The 16,356-nt window shown below is 51.2% G+C and overlaps 2 protein-coding genes across 2 annotated transcripts in view; both read left to right on the top strand.

The window, feature by feature from the left end:
• The window catches only part of agbl4 (AGBL carboxypeptidase 4), a 460,603-nt gene that overhangs the window by 391,508 nt on the left and 52,739 nt on the right, over positions 1 to 16,356 (top strand). The window contains exon 7 of the mRNA XM_028812463.2: positions 16,114 to 16,203. Coding sequence (XP_028668296.1) covers positions 16,114 to 16,203 — 90 coding nt within the window. The remainder of the gene's footprint in view (positions 1 to 16,113; positions 16,204 to 16,356) is intronic.
• Positions 1 to 16,356, top strand: part of bend5 (BEN domain containing 5) — a 308,697-nt gene that overhangs the window by 73,815 nt on the left and 218,526 nt on the right. The gene's annotated exons all lie outside the window — the stretch shown is intronic.

Genomic DNA, 16,356 nt, shown 5'->3' on the forward strand with positions numbered 1-16,356 from the left:
TTGTAGGTCGATGTCTTAAAATGCATTGGAATGTTGTCCACTATTGAAAGGCGCTATATGGAATGAGAATGGTGACCCTGACCGTGTCAGGTCCAGCTGTCAGACTCCTAGAAGTTTGAAGCCAGCTGAGCTGTTCCTGTAGACGTGAAAGGCGCTATATAACACATGAAGATGGTGACAGGTCCGCCTCCACTCCGTGTCACTTCACCGCCCGAGTCCTGGAATTTGAACCCAAGTGTTGGGCCCTGAACTCGATTAGCGAGGCAGCTGCAGAATTCTGGGATGGAGACGAGAAGAGTGCGCTACAGAAAGGCGCTAGATGACTTGAAGATGGTGGCAGTTGAGGCTCCATGGTTTGTCATCGACCGAGTTGGATTTTCTTTAATAATACATCCGACTTATTTCCACGGTTGAATGGCACATGGTGACAGTTTGGTCCCTGCTCTTTGTCACTTCACGCGTCACTTCTACTGCAGATGTGTTTGATTGGAGAAATCTGAACACAATTGTTATATAAGACGTTTATTTGCTTGGTCTCCATCATTGCAGGCGTTGTGTGCATTGAAGATGGTGGCAGCTCAGCCTCCGGCCAGTGTGGGACTTGCTGCACAGAACAATTCTGTTCAAAGGTCTACAACAGGCCATTGGGGGGTCATAGGCACCGTCGAAAGGCGCTATATCAGACGACTATGGTGGCGGTTCAGCCTCCACTGCAGATGTCACACATATACGTATTGACTCGTGACAGTGCTGGTCGTGTGTGACATGGCGGACTGGCCCGCTGCTGGCTGGCGAAACGGTTTGAAACGAAATGCAGCAGCAGCCGCTAGGGGGCACACCCAGTGCACGGCCCAGGTGGTCGCATTCTCGTCGCCCCGAAGCCCCCGCTTGCTGCCCCCATCTCGGGACGCCCCGACCTGTCGACTCGCGCCGTCTTCGAGCGGGTGATTTCGAGCATCAGGCAGCTCGGCTCCGCGGGGGGTCATCACCGGGAGGAAGTCAAATGGCGGCGACTGTTCTGTTTTATTAATAAGCGCCGCGTAATTTCCCGCTAAGCCATTTTCTGACATTGTCATTCTGTCACATGCGATTATCTTCGAGGCGGCGCGTTCGCACACCTGACGGGCACGCGCTCCTCCGATTCGACGGGTACGCGCACGCAGCAGCACCGTCCCTGCCGCGCGCTCGCTGGCACCTGAACTGGGACAAGACGGCCGCTCGCGTGACCCGAACGGGACGACGAGTGTAGCGCCGCCTTCAGGTCATCAACGCAGAATTAAAAGGAGCTTTGCGTCCAAATCGCCCGATTAACGTGCAAGGAATGAAGCCCCTTTCCGTGCGCGCCCCTTCAAACGGCACCTGGACAGGAGAGGAGCTTCAAAGGGTGTCACGCAGGAAGCGTCGCGTTGTGTCGCCCCGCGTCAATACAGAATCCAGCGCCTTGCTTAGGTTTTTTTGAAAGGAGCCCCTAATACCAATTTGTTCTTTTTTAATTAATGATATACAGTATCATAGATGCATATTTTATTATTGCTGCCTCGTAGTAAAGAGACCGGAGTTCGCTTGCCGGGTCCTCCCTGCCTGGAGTTTGCATGGTTTTTTGTTTTTTTTAGATAGATCGATCTTTATTGTCATTGTCACTTTTACATGAAATGTTCTCCCCGTGTCTACGTGGGTTTCCTCCCAGAGTCCAAAGACATGCTGGTTAGGTGGACTGGAGATTCCAAATTGGCCCTTGTGTGTGTGTGTGTGTGTGCCCTGCGGTGGGCTGGCGCCCTGGGTTTGTTTCCTGCCTTGCGCCCTGTGTTGGCTGGGATTGGCTCCGGCAGACCCCCGTGACCCTGTAGTTAGGATGTAGCGAGTTGGATGGATGGATATTTGATTAGACCTACTTAACTTTTATCGACATTTATCTAACTCTGTATTGATTTTCTAGTATCAGAGTGTAGTTTAAGTTCACTTGTTTTGGTTTTAATAGATGTATTTTTCATATTTTCAATTCTTGTTTTCTTTTTTTAACATCTTCACGCCCCCCTTTTTTGTTACTTCGCACCCCACCCCACAGATTGAGACCCACTGGTGTAGACGCACGTGAATCTGGGAGCCCTGGGCGTTTACGTGACTTTCTCAGAGTCCCCGTGGGGTGGACACGAAACCAGCAGCCTTGCGTTTCAGAGCCCAGCAATGCCACCCTAAGGGGGTCCACCAACAAAGTGAGCGCCTCACCCTGAAATGACGCTTTTCATTGCCTTAGAGCTCCTTCGACAAAGCGATCTCTGTTCACGTGATGTAACGGCTTTTAGCGACCCCAAGGATCTGGACGGGACCCCACAATGGTGCTGGCTCACGTCCCACCTGAGACTCGGCTGTGCGACTCGTTGCAGGTCAGTTCGCTGCCCGTGAGAAGTTTATACTGTAAATGGCGTGTCTTTATAAAGCGCCTTTCCATATCGAGTCCCATTTGGAGTGCATGACACGTGATACGGCAGTTTACAAACACGCGTTCTTTATTATCAGAAAACGCGGGATAATCCCGGAATATTATAACGTCTTTGGTAAATCTCTTTTGCAATAAAGTAAAATGTGCTTTCAGGTTATATAGCGCCTTACATTGATGAACCCGGCAGGAAAAAACTTCTGTTATAAACGCTTTGACAGAAATCAATGATAAAGTACAAATCCCTCTATTTTCTTATATAGCGCCTGACAAAGAGACCACTGTGACCAGCTAATAAGTCGGCCGCGCAGTCCGTCGGTGTGTTGTTGCTCTGCAGGGCGTTTGTCATTCTTAGCCCTGTCCCTAAGAACACGGCGTGACAAGAATCGAGCGCAGCCCACAGGACGGTGAAGTCGACGAGACGATCCATCATAGCGGGAGGGACGGAGGAGGAGAAAGTCATCAGTCAGGTGCGACAATGGCAGCTCAAGAGCACGTCGGACACGAGCGCGACTTGGTGGGCATGTCACTGTGCGGCGTGTGGGCGTGGCCTCAGCCCGGTGCTTATGTCACTGTGCGGCGTGTGGGCGTGGCCTCAGCCCGGTGCTTATGTCACTGTGGGGCGTGTGGGCGTGACCTCAGCCCGGTGCTTATGTCACTGCGGCGTGTGGGCGTGGCCTGTGTGCTTGCTGAGCATTTCAATCAATTCTGCAGCCAAGGAGGTGACACATTAGATGCCCTTTGACACCTCTGTTTATTAAGACCCAGACTGGCATTCTGCCCACACGGTTCAGTCACATCCACATGTTTCTCACATCTTGACAAAAGATGGGTGCTCTGGGACAGGCATGGGACACATGTGGCTGAGAGCAAAGTGGCAGTTGTCTTAGTGTGCTCTGCCCACTACTGATGAGCTTAATGTGTAGCAGCTGGTGATGTGTGCTGTGCCTACTGCTGATGGCTACAGTGTGTGGCAGTTCGGCCCACTATACAATGTGTGGCAGTTGATTTTGTGTGCTGTGCCTACTATATAACGCAGGACAGTTGGCATCGTGCTGTGCCCACTACTGAGGGGTATAATTGGTGGCACATGTGCTCTGCCTACTATATAATGTGTGGCAGTTGGCACCATGGACTCTGCCCACTGCTGATGGGCGTAACGCCTTTGAATGTTTTCACGGACTATTGGCTCTCTGTTTAGATTAATAGTTGGCTTAATTGTTTAGTTGGGGACTTTGGTAATTTGATGATCCTCGTATTCTTTAATTTTGCAGTCATTAAGGCTAATTGAATGAAATCATCGGCTGATTTATTTTATTTTTATACATCAACTTTACAACTCATTAGCAGCCAGCAGGGAGTAATTGAGTCTGTTGAGTTGAATTGATCCTATTGTCCCCTCTTGAAAATAAATTGATTTATGCAGGGTGAGGCCGCGGGGGTCCAGGGAAACAGGAGCAAATGGGGGACCCCCCCCCCAGGCTCGCATTATTGGGGTTTTTTATGCTCCGTAGTCCTCATTGAATTAGCAGTTTTTGTATGTTAATGTAGGGGTTGATTACACTTTAATAAACGGATTGATTATCTTTTATGGGTCTAATTTGGAAGTTCAAGTTCATAAAATACTCGTTACGAGCTGGAAAGGGGCGACCCACCAATGTTGGTGACTTCAGTCTGCCTGCTCCCCCTCACAATACGATGAAAGACGTGATGTGCAGGAGCAGGCGGGCGTGTGGCGGGCGTGTAGTGCGCCATGCAGCCAGCCAGGGCCGTTAAACGAGCCACCTGTTGGAATGCCGCTGCATGTCCTGATCGGTTTGTTTTTTTGCTAACGTGTTTCAATGTGTACGATACGTTGGTCACATCCGGACTCAGACAGAGATGGCCCGTCATGGCCGTGTTGCTCATTAGGAGCTGGCAGTGGGCACACCAGACTGAGTTGCTATTGGGTGTTGTTGCCTCATGCCAGCCCCCCATGTGACGCCAACAGTTGCTCAGTAACCTGAACTCCGCTGGCGCCAGGTGACATTGATCCCGTGTTTCTTTTTCTAGCTTCTTGATTTTATTCACAAATGTGTCTGTTACTGCTTTGCTGAATTGTCTGTCCACTCATCACCACAGCTGATTAGTCCGGTCCAGGTGGTCTCATCGGACCCTCATTACAGAAGCGTCAGGTACAAAGCACGAACAGACCAGGAGGGGGCGCTGGCGTGTGTTAACTTTACTGAGCTGTTCGTGCCAGAGGTTGAGTGACGTTAACAACAACTCGACCGCCTGATCTCCATTGACCACGCGTGGCATCGATGTGTTTATCTGTCCGTGTTTGTTTAATTCTCATCCTGGCATCCATAGCTGCAGAGGCATCAGAGGGTTTTATTTTTGTAACCCGTCCGTGCCAGGTGTTGCTTCTCATGAAGTTCTCAGTATGAGCCCGGCAGGGTGACAAAGAGCTTAAGGTGACATTAGTGGCTTCATTCTGGTTTGAGTTGGCATCAGCACTGGAATGAGAGGCTTATTTGTAGGGGCAGAATTAGGGTCTTGTGCCCACATCATCACTAACCCTGGCATGCCAATTAGAATTTCACCAGACTCTGTACCCGGGACAATAAGACGTACAGGCCTATAGCAGGATTCAGACACAAGTCGGCGACGTGATCGAGAGTCCCATCAGTAACACACAGTAGAGGGCAGCGCAGTCGGGGTGCCATCGGTGGGGCTGGAGAATGCTGACGTGTTTCATGTTGAGTAGCACATACAAGGAAGAATTTCAGTGGACACGTGACAATAATCCCCCTTAATAGAAGGATGAGTGTCTGTGTGGCTGCGCGCCTGTCCAGTTGCTCCGTCTCTGTCATTCCAACAAATGGCGCATCACAAACGCTAACACTGCTTTTGCAAATCCCATACCTAATGGCATATAACAGACATAAGCATTGCTTTTGTCATTCTAACAGGCGGCGCATCACCAATATTTGTAGTAAGGCATTTTATTACAACAAACGTTTGTGATGTGCCACCTGTTGGATTGACAAATGCAATGCATTTTATGGCTACAGGCCTTACAGAATACTTTCCAGTAGATGGTGCCCTGCAGGCGTTAATGCGGAGGTCTGCGTTGATTACTGAGATTTCAGCCCAGCCGGTGACCCTATAAAGCTATAGCAGAGATCAGACTCCAGGGGGCGATATAGTCTGGTTACTCTCAGCGATAGAAGTCAGACACTAAAGGGTGATGTGGTGAGGGTTGGCATCAGTGATGGAGGGCGACCTGATCAGGGATACCATCTGTGACCGAGCTCAGAGGGCACAGCAGTCGGGGATGCCATGTTGCTTTTTGATTAGCACACATAAGTCGAAGTTTCAGGGGGCTCTGCACGTGAAGACCCTATAAAGCTATAACAGCCCACCTTGTCTCTGGTAACTGAAGCTGCTCGTTCAAACTTTGTGTGCCTGACCAGCGTGTGGCCTTAGGGGTTACCCGGGCATTTAAGCTTTGATTCCTCAGGGATTGAGTTGAAGCCGTTTTCATGCTTCGGCTTTTCTTTGATTGTATTTTTAATAAATTTAAGTAGCCGTCCATTCATTAGCTGAGCGCTTCGCCCAGTGCAGTGTCTCTGCCAGCCACGCCAGGAGGGGGCGCCGCAGCAGTTCTTTGGCTGAGCGCTTGCTGGCAGGAGTTGGGCAGTGGTTTGATTTTATTGCTCTTTGTTTTCAGGTTGGCAGTGGGTGGTTTTGTTAGGAGACCCCATGTGATGTGGCGCTCTTACGGTGGACAGACTGACTGTTATTTATGCCGTTTTTCTTTGATGTCCTTCATTTTCCTTCCATCCATCCGTCCAGATTGGAGATTTGAACCCGGGACGCGGTAACGCTAAGCACTGCGCCGCCACACTAATAAATAAGGGTTTAAACTGGTCAGTGTGCCACCTCACTGGGCGTCGGACCACAGAGAGTGGAGGAAAAAGGAGGCAAACAACTGAGGAGGAGGAGGATGAGGATGAGGATGATGAGAACAGCATTTGCTATTGCAGCTTACTGATTGGTTCATTGTATGTGTCGGTGCTCGTCAGGTTCCTTAAGGGACACCCCCACATCACCCCCCCCTTACTGCTGTAATCCACATCAGTCTGCTCAACGTGCCTCGTGACCATTCCTGTGACAGGCCAGCCAGCCCTCCATCCATTTTGAAACCCCTGGATGCTCCCCAATGTGTGACAGTGACGTCTGACTGGTCCTTTGTGTCCAAACCCGTTGTCCTCCTCTGGGGTCCGCGACATCTTGTGTACAGAAAGTGCATGAGCTCTGGTGGTGTCCGGCGCTATATCTGACATGCAGACCCCCGGGGTTCACACAGGTCTCCCCCATCTCTCTGTTGTCTGTCACTCCAGCTTATGGAGGTCACTGGAGGTGTCGTCCCCACAGGTGGTCCCCAGTGCACATTTAATGTATGCTCACCATTGCGACGGGCTGACTAGACAGCGACTCAAATTCAAACAGCCGCCTTTGGCTGGATTGGGGGGCTGAGGGGGGCTTCGGTTCCGCAGACTGCTAATCTCTCACAAGTCCTGTTTGCACTTGAGGTTTGCCCCCGACATCAAACAATTCCCTGATCAAAGGACTTCTGAAAGGCCCTGCCACTTCAAACATGGGCCCCCAATCTGCTCTCCTCTACATCGCCATGGCAACGGCGTAATCCCCCCCCCCCATCACCCAGGTATCTGCCGGGGCAGGAGAGCCGCCTCACTCAGAACATCTTAAAAAAATGAAAAAGGAAACAAAACGCAGCGATGGCCTCGGCTTCTAATTCACTTCAAAGCTTAACGGGGGGGGGGGGGGTTATCAGTGGGGGGTCAGTCAGCCGGCCGGACACCCAGATGTGGGGGGATCACTAAAAACAAACCCCTCATGTGTGGGACCCTCATATCACTTTAATTAGAGCAGTGAGGCTGGTGGGGGGACCAGGTGTCCTTAATGTCTCACCCCCCCAACTAGTCAGGTGGGGGGGGCGCTTGTTTGGGATCTTTCCAGTGCTCCCTGGTATGTCCAGCTGGTCTCCGTTGGCCCTCCTGGTTTTGCGTGGCGTTTGCCGGACTTTTCCAGTCAGTTATTGGCACCGTGCTGATGTCATCAGGCTGCTATGTGGTGTCAGCGGTGGGATCAAGTTGTCTCCATTGTTTCTGTTTTCAGGTGTTGATGAGTGAAATTCATTACACCGGTGGGTCACTGGCAATGTGTAAAGAGCTGGTGGTCTGGCGTTGTCAAGTTTCAGGGTTTCTCGTTGAATCGTTGGACGTTGGTGTCAGCGGTGGGATTGTAGTTTGTCTGCGTAGGGAAACTTTACTGACTTTACAGGGCGGAGTGTAAATGCTGAGAGCCTCTTAGTGAAGTCTGCTAATGTGGTGTCAGCGGTGGGATCGTCTCCTCTCTGCTGTCTAAAACTAAGTGAAGTATGGATTTGAACACTGAGGTGCACTAAACTGGCATCAGGAGTGGCATTCCTGCCAATGAGAGGTTAGCTGCTTTGAATGACCCCCGTTACTTTAGTTTTTGTTTGGGGGGGTCAGCTTTTGTGTATTCATTACAACTTTATCAATACGGAGATGTTGGTGTGTGAAAACTCGAGGCCTCCTAATGGTGTCAGCAGTGGGATGACACCAGTTGTATTAGTCAACATTTCATTGGCACTGGGAGGTTTGGGTGTAAAGACTTAGTGGGCTTCTCAGTGACGGATTTCAGTCTGGTGACCAAGTGGGGTCGCGTCACATCTCTGCTCCTATTGTGACGTTTGAGTGTGAGGACCTGAATGTAAACCCGAGGTGTCAGCAGTGGGATCACATCTGCTCTCTCTATTGATATTCTGAAGTCCGGGGCTGTGGGGACTACGGGGTTGTCACAGAAACACAGGACACTGGGGTCTCAGGGCCCTTTACCTGAGTGGGCATTGGGAGGTTTAGGTGCTTCTTACTGAAAGCCCTCATCGGGTGACAGACGTAGAGTCCTGCCTTATAGATTCATGAAACGCGTCTGACGTGGGACCACTCAGTGAAATCCCCGACCCTGCGATCAGCAGTGGGCTTACTGGAAACGGGCAGACCCCTGGTAAGACGTCTGGTGGGAGCGGTGGGCTCACGTGAGGCTCATTCACAGCTTTACTGATGTTGTGATAGAAACTGAGAGTTAAACACATTGGTGGTAGCGGTGGGATTGTGGACTTCATTTATCTTTATAAGTGCTGTGCAGGGTGCAGGCAGACCCTCTGTGTTCTTCCCATTTGATTCTGGGGTCCATCAGGGGGTGTTCTGCTCTGTTTAATGTTTGCATAGACTGTGTGGTGGGGGGTCAGGGGGTCCATCTGTTGATTTCACTGATCTTGACTTTGCTGATGATGCTGTGGTCTTCAATGGAGGCTCTGATCGGGGGTCCCGAGAGTCTGAGTGATGGGTCCGAGTGTCTGGGCTTGGAGGGTCCAGGCCTTTAATGACCTCTTGGGCACAGCGGTGTGTCTGTCTTGTCATTGAGAGGTTTACTGTCCTCGGCGGTGACATTCATGTGACTCTTCCTATGAAGTCAGCAGATGGATTGGGAGAGCTCAGGGGGGTCATGAGGTCACTGAGGAGTGTGTGGCGCAAAAGGGCGAAGGTCCAAGTCTGTAGAGTCCTGGTGCCCCCTGTTTGTGAGACATGGACACCCTCCAGTGACCTGAGACGAGGACTGGACTCCTTCATGTGTGTCTCTTTGGAGGGTCCTTGGGGGCCGCTGGTGTGACTTTGTGCTGCTAACGGAGTCCCGAATGAGGCACATGACCTGCATGGTGAGAGAGCGTCACTACGGCCATGTGGTGTGATTACCCGAGGGTGACCCTCATTGTTGAGGACCCGAGTGGCTTTACCAGGTCAAAGGGATGCCCGTGTGACACCTGTCTGCGACAGATAGAGGGTGGGACTGGACCGTGTGTCCGCCCGGCTGGGCACCAACCAGGAGCCTGAAGTCTTTTTTTGTTATGTGGTGGGTGCGTACCCCCCAACTTGATCTGCTTCTTAGTGACAAATGTCAATGTGGTGTGAGTTCACTGCGGACAGAGTGACACTTAAAAGGTGAGGCCAAACGTCACTGGTGTCAGCGGTGGGATTACACTCTGAGTGTGTGAATTAACAATCTATTGGCATTGTGAGCTTTGGGTGTAACGACAAACATTTAGCACTGGTGTCAGCGGTGGGATTACAGTAAACCATCTCGCCATTCATTACCACTTGACGACTGTGACGACTGGGCACCTCCCATTGAAGCCATCACATGGCAGACATTAAAGGCTTCACTCCTTCTGTCCAGTCGTCCATTGTGTGCGGCACTTGGAGCTTCTCAGACAACACACAGCCCACCATCCTCGTCTGATGGCCATGTGGTGACCAGTGCCACCCGTCTGGCCATCTCAACTCACTTCTCCCACCATGCACCTCCCCATCCAGCACGTGTCACTTTCGTTGTCCCCCAGCATGAGACGATGTATTGCAGCCACACAGACTCCAGCAGTTGGCTCTTCTGAGTGACCCGTGTGGCCGTCCTCGTCCCCCTTGGTGTAGAAGAACTGGGGGGCTGAATGACGAAGTCGCGGTCACCTTCAAGTTCTGTCCGCCTCCCGCCCGTCGCCTTTCCTGAATTTCCATATTTATTGGCTGTGATGGCGATGTAGCGTCTTTCAGGCCGTTCTGCTGAGGTGGCATCGCTGCTCTTTCTTTCATCGTCCCTGGACGCCACATTTGTGTGGTTTTGCTGATTTGGTGCCTTGAGAAGATTTAGCGTTGCATAACAGACGGCAGCCAAAGAATTCTGGATTCTAAATATAGGAGCGAATGACAGGTAAACGTTTCGGGTCATTCATTGTCAGGCTGGTAATTAAAAAGTAAATGGCCCTCACGTCACGTCACACGCACACTTGACAAAGTGAAAGGCGGCAGGGCGGCGTCAGCAGATTTCACGACTCCAGAGATGCAAGGACGCTGTGGTGTGCCAGCCAGGTGTGCCCTGGCGCTTCAGCACGAGAGAAATAGCAAGAAAGATCCAGGGGTCTCTGCTGGGAGAGGAGAGATGGGGGCACAGCAGGGGCCCTCCCTGGACGGGGTGCCAGCTTAGAGCCCACAGCCGGTCCAAGTCACAACTGATTGAACTGCGGGGTCGGGCGGCAGCTCTAAGCACTGTGCCACCAAGCCACTAACCCCAGTAATGGATAACACAGGCTGGCTGTGGGAGGAGACTGGGCAAAAGAAAAGAGTGCCAGTTGATTAGTGGTGATTGGCAGAGTCAGGCAGCAGCTCTAACCACTGTGCCACCTAACAAATTCCAGCTCTGCTTTCAAGCTCTTGAGTTGGACCCACATTGGATGGAGTAAGAGTCTGGGCAAACAAATGAAATGTGGTCATTGGAGGAGTTGGGCAGCAGCTCTACCCTCTGTGCCACCCTAATGCCCAGGCCCCAATAACAGATCACTCAATAGTGCTGCTTCACAAGGTAAATATAGAAGGGACACCGGGCAATAGAAGTTCAAGCCCAGTCTGAGAACTGAACGGTGGGCCCTGGAGACTCCCAACAGCTGTGCCACCACAATGCCCAACAAGTTCAAATATTAGAGAGTGCAATGGTGCCAACCTCATGTACAAGGAAACTGGGCCAAAAGAAAAAGGGCAAACTAGCTGAAGTGAAGTCATGAGAGGTGCCAGGCAGCAACTCTAACCACTGCGCCACCATGCCACCCCACAAATCTCCATCACAGATGACCCAGTCGCACGGCTCTTGAACTGGACAGATGTGGGGTGGACTCCAGAGAAGGACCCTCTTTAATCAGGATTGCTTGCCCTCCCTGTGCCCCTGCCACCCCTCCACATTTCTGTCCCAGCATTCAAATACCCTGCTGGGCTGGTGACCAACTCTCAATCAGCCCACTGGGGGTGAATGTGCCAGGGAAGGTGCCTACTTTGTTATTGCCAATAGCGGGAAGTTGTTGGATTTGTGCCATTTTACTGAACTGCTGGCCGCACCACCCGGAGAGGAGGGAAAGCTTGGAGTGAAAGGGAATTGCTACCTGGCAGGGATGCCAGTCCATATCATGGCATGGCCAAAAACGAAATGAGTTCATCTGTTTACTCCATGTGAGGGGCTGAATACTCTGAGTGGCATCACGTGAAGGGCACAAACCAGTCCTGGGTGGGGCGCCCACTCCATACATCCTGGACAGGGCACCCTGACACACATGGGCATGGGGAGAATGTGCCAACACGTGGTCTCTGGAGCTGTGAGGCATCTGAAGTACCTGCTGTGCCATCGGGCTGCTCTGTGAGTGGACCCTGTGATGGACAGATACCCAGTCTGGGGGGGTGCTGTTAGTGCCCCCCGGCCCTGACCTGGTTAAGCGGGTTTGAGAATCTTAGTGTGTTACAGTACCAAGTCACCAGTGCGGGACGGGCTCAGGATGTGGCAAGCACTAAAAGTGCCCTCACAAACATTCACAAAAGGTGAAGCCCCCCGGTGCCCACACTCCGCCCGCTTGTCCCTTAAAGCCCCGCGTGTTTCTGTCAGCTCCGTTTATGTGTCCCAACAACCTGAAGTGTGAAGTCGCCTTGCAAGGACAGCACGGTGTCTGGTGACAACGTCAATGTGTCACCGCGCTGAGCTCTTCATGGACTCAGGGTCACACAGCAGGGGGGACCTCCGATTTACCAGCCACCACTTGATCTGATTTTGACGTCTCTTAAAGCTGTCGCCATGCGACGAGTTCGTTAAAAACAACCAAACTGTCAGCGGAAACCCAACGGGAGGACAATCAGAAGTGAAATAAAATGACAAAAGTCCAGGAAGATGGCGGGGGGGTTGGGGGGTCAGGCTGACGGACCCTACGTTGGTGAAGACCTGCCAGCTGTGTCTGAGTGCGCATTACACGCAGGTTTGTGTTTTTAAAAATCAATAATTATAAGAAACGGGGATGGGACACAAGTGGGACACAAGCGTCACCCTGCTGATGTCACCCTGCTGATGACACCCTGCCTGCTCCTCCTGTGCTCTGTTTTTGATACGCCGAATGCCCACCATGTTTAGACACTGGTGTGTGTGTGTGTGTGTGTGTGTGAACGTCTCTGTCTTTGTACACTGCAGTGCCACACTTACGGGTGCCCTTCGCTGCCCACTTGTCTACTGTGACACCCTGACAATATCAGCTGACTAGCAAACAGTAAAAAGCAGCCAGAAAACGGGCCGTCAAAATGGGGTCATTAAGGTGGGAGGCCTGCAAATGCATGAAGTGGGGAGGGGGGGGGGGGGTCACCATAAACACAGAGCAGAAAGGCGCTATATAATTCACAGAGCGAGAGAGAGAGGGAGGGAGTGACATGAAAGGTGGTACATAACAGGGAGGCGGGGGCAGAATGTGTGGCAGATCCCCACCAGCTGCTCTAACTGTCATCACCGGTGTCATTTCCTGTACCTGGCATGGCTCAGAGGTCTTGATATAAAATGACCAACAAATCTGTAAATTTCCTTCTTTTATTTGTGCCCTAAAGAGGTTGCCCAGGCCAGGATGCCAGGTGTATGCACAGCCCCAGTGCCAATGGGTGTGCCCAAGGTGAGTTGTTCCCTGGAGATGCCAGATGAATGTGATTTACTTGCTGTGCTGTTAACTAAGCACTTCAACATCCCACTCATACCCCCCCCCCATAATGCCATGACAATGCCACCTCTGCATGACCCGTGACACTGCAATGGCGTCATCAGACTGCAGTCAATTAGATTTCATTGCCCTTGCAGTCCCTGCCAGAGGTGATGAGGTCAGATGTGCCAGGACTATCTGCTTTGTGCCTTAGCTGGTGTGCCCAGTGGTACCCATAGATGTGGTGCCCTTTCTTTGCCAGTCCCCCCTGTATTTCTAAGACTAGGGTGAGTGGTTTGAGTGGGTGTGGCCTTTGGACTTCTGGGCGGGGCATATTTGAAGCCATTGGCAGGGCTTTGAGGTGCCTGCCAGTCTCAGTGCCAAGTGCCCCCCCCGTTTGCCTCTTGGGGGACTGGAGTGACCCACAGTCTTTCAGAGTTGGTTATTTGCACCAGGGGCAGGCCAGCGTGCTCCTTCAGCCCTCCAATCAGAGTTCTCCTTTCCCAGAGTGTTCTTTTTGATTGGCCACGCTGCATATGACTGACATTTGAGTAAAGCAATCCAGAGAGCACTTGGATGGGTTGGCAGTGGCTGTGCTGCCCATATAGCGCCACGCACAGTCTGTCACAAAACACTCGTATGACAATCCACAGTGTGACTGATGTGTCACTAAGTGATGCCGCCCCCTAGAGGATGGGAGGTGCCTGGCGCCCGTTTAATTCTTCTTTTTTTGCACAGCTGCTTCGTTGTGCTAATTTTAATGAGAACCTTTCAGTGTTCCAGCTAAACATTTAGAGCGCGGGCTGCTTGGGTTGGGCGCTTTAGTCGGGTATTATACTTATAATTATAATTAATGAGATAAGCACTCGGCGCACGAAGCAATGCGATAGCACAAAGGAGAAAGAAAAAGAAAAAAAAATAAAGTGCCCCCCGTATGCCATATCTCCAAAGCTGCCGCCAACACTCCACTCGCTTTCATCGTGCTGATGGAGGCGGGCGACTCCTCGTTATACTGTGAGCAGGGCAGGCTGGTCAACGGTGACACCCACTGGCCACTGGGCGCAAGTGCACTGCAGGCTGAGGCCAGCCAGGGAACCTCAGAATGCGGGCAGAGGTGCCAGGGCACGGCTGTGCCACCTTCACCAGTCCACTCCTCTCTTTAATATGCCATTGTTCACTTTGAGGTCCTGAGTTGCTCAGAGACGTCCCACTTAAAGCACCAGACCCCCAGCTGCCCACCATTTCAATACTCCTGTCTGTGTGGGGCGACTGCAGTCTGCACTGATACAGAAAACGAGAACAGTGGAGAGGGAATGAGGGAGACAATGGTGAGGAAGAGGAGGAGTAAAGGGAGAGCAAAGAGAGGGGATGCAGTGAGAGAAGGACCGTTAAAAGATGGAGACGTAAGGGGAAGGAGCAAAGGGAGAACCAAGAGAGCAGAGAAAACGAGAAAAGGAATGAGTGGGGATGAGTAAAGGAAGAGTGGAGAGAAAGAAGAACACGAAAGAACATTGAAATTTAAGCAAAAGATAAAAGGAGGGGAAAGGTGAGGAGTAAAACGAAAGAGGGAATCAAAGGAAGGGAGAAGACATTAAACATGAAGAAAGGATTGAGTGGGGATGAGTAAAGGGAGAATCAGGAAAGCAGGAAGTGACAGAAGGAACATTAAGAGGGGAGGAGTAAAGGAAGAGTACAGGGAAGGGAGAAGATGTGGGGAAATGTAAAAAGAAGTGAGTAGGGATGAGTAAAGGGAGAGGGAAAAGGCAGGAGAAAGTGAGAGGACATTGAAAAGTGAAAAAAAATAAACGAGGAGTACAAAAGAGGAAGAGAAAAAGGGAAAAACGAAGAAGAGAAAGCAGAGCCAGAGAAGGAAAAGAAAAGGAGAACCGAGACAGAGAAGAGTCGGGGTGGTGCAGAAAGTAGAGAAGGGGAATTGGAGGACGAATTGTGGCCCACCGTCCCGTGAACGTCCCCTGTGACCACGAGGCTCCAGCGGGCCGCCTTCTCCTGGCCAGTGAATTCAAGGAGACCATCTGAGGGGCCAGCGCGGCTTTTATGAAATGGCGGTGATAGGAAATCTCCATCCACCAAGACTCGGCGTGCTGACTGTGCGTTCACCGCGTCGAGGGCAGAATTGGCAAATAGGGGGTTACAGATGGGGGTCATCCTTTATTCGTCTGACTCCGAAAACAAACACAGCAAGGTAATGAGAGGCAAAGTCTCCGCCGTCCTTAAACTATTACTCTCGCTCTGCAGGGGCAAAAAAAATCAAAATGCTTTATTTTTATAGCTGTGAGCGGCGCTAAAAAAAAACAAAAAACGGCATTACGGGCAGAAAATGAAAAAAAACGCGGCTTGCAATTAGCATTTTCTGTGCTCAGCACAATAGCAGAATGCGATCAATAAGATATTAGACTTGTGTACATAGCAATGAACCGCACAGGCCTCCGAGTCTCTCAGTACAGCGAGGGAGGAGGAGGAGGAGGAGGAGGAACATGAAATATTATTAACCTTACAGCCGGGGATGTCCTGTCCTCGGGGAGCGCCGGCAACGCGGGCGGGATCGTTAAATACGTCTGTCTGTCTGTCTGTCTGTCTGTGTCTCATATAGTGCCTTTCACATCTATCTGTGTGTCTCTCAGTGTCACTTCAGCATGTGCTGTAGCTCAGCCTTGTTGTTTCAGCCCCTCCAGCAGGAGACCCCAACAGGCTGTAAGACGGGTGTCTCTGTTTGTGTGTCCAGTGAGGCCAGCGCTCTCCCCCAGGGTGGCCCTTCTGTTCTCTTCATTAGTGTGCTGTTGATGTGGCACTGCAGGTGGCGCTAGACATCAGGTGGGGTGGGCTGAAGTTTGAGGGCCAAGAAACAATGTGAACAAGTCTGCCATGTTCGAGTCTGTGCTCAGAGCTGCTTAGTGCAGGACAAACTTTCAAAAAGAGGCAATCACGTCAGGTCAGCGGGCCGTTCAGTACTCTGAGAGGTGACATGCAGCCTGGAATTGTCAAAGGCTCATCCACTTTCATTTGCATTTTTGTTATTTTGCAGGAAGCCTCACTGCTGACACTGAAAAGAAGTTGGTCTTCCTCACGGCACGTGTACATCCTGGGGAATCTCCTGCATCCTTTGTGTGCCAAGGTGAGGGCGGCCATCGTGAGCTGACAGACTGTAATGGACTTACAGGGGACGACATGTGATGTGTGACGCCTGAAGCAGCAGCCATAATGCCAGTATTGTGAAACCCAATAAGAATAATAATAAGAATAATAATAATACAAGTTCAGTATCTTG

The sequence above is a fragment of the Erpetoichthys calabaricus genome, chromosome 10, assembly GCF_900747795.2.
Source record: "Erpetoichthys calabaricus chromosome 10, fErpCal1.3, whole genome shotgun sequence".
NCBI classification, from domain to species: domain Eukaryota; kingdom Metazoa; phylum Chordata; class Cladistia; order Polypteriformes; family Polypteridae; genus Erpetoichthys; species Erpetoichthys calabaricus.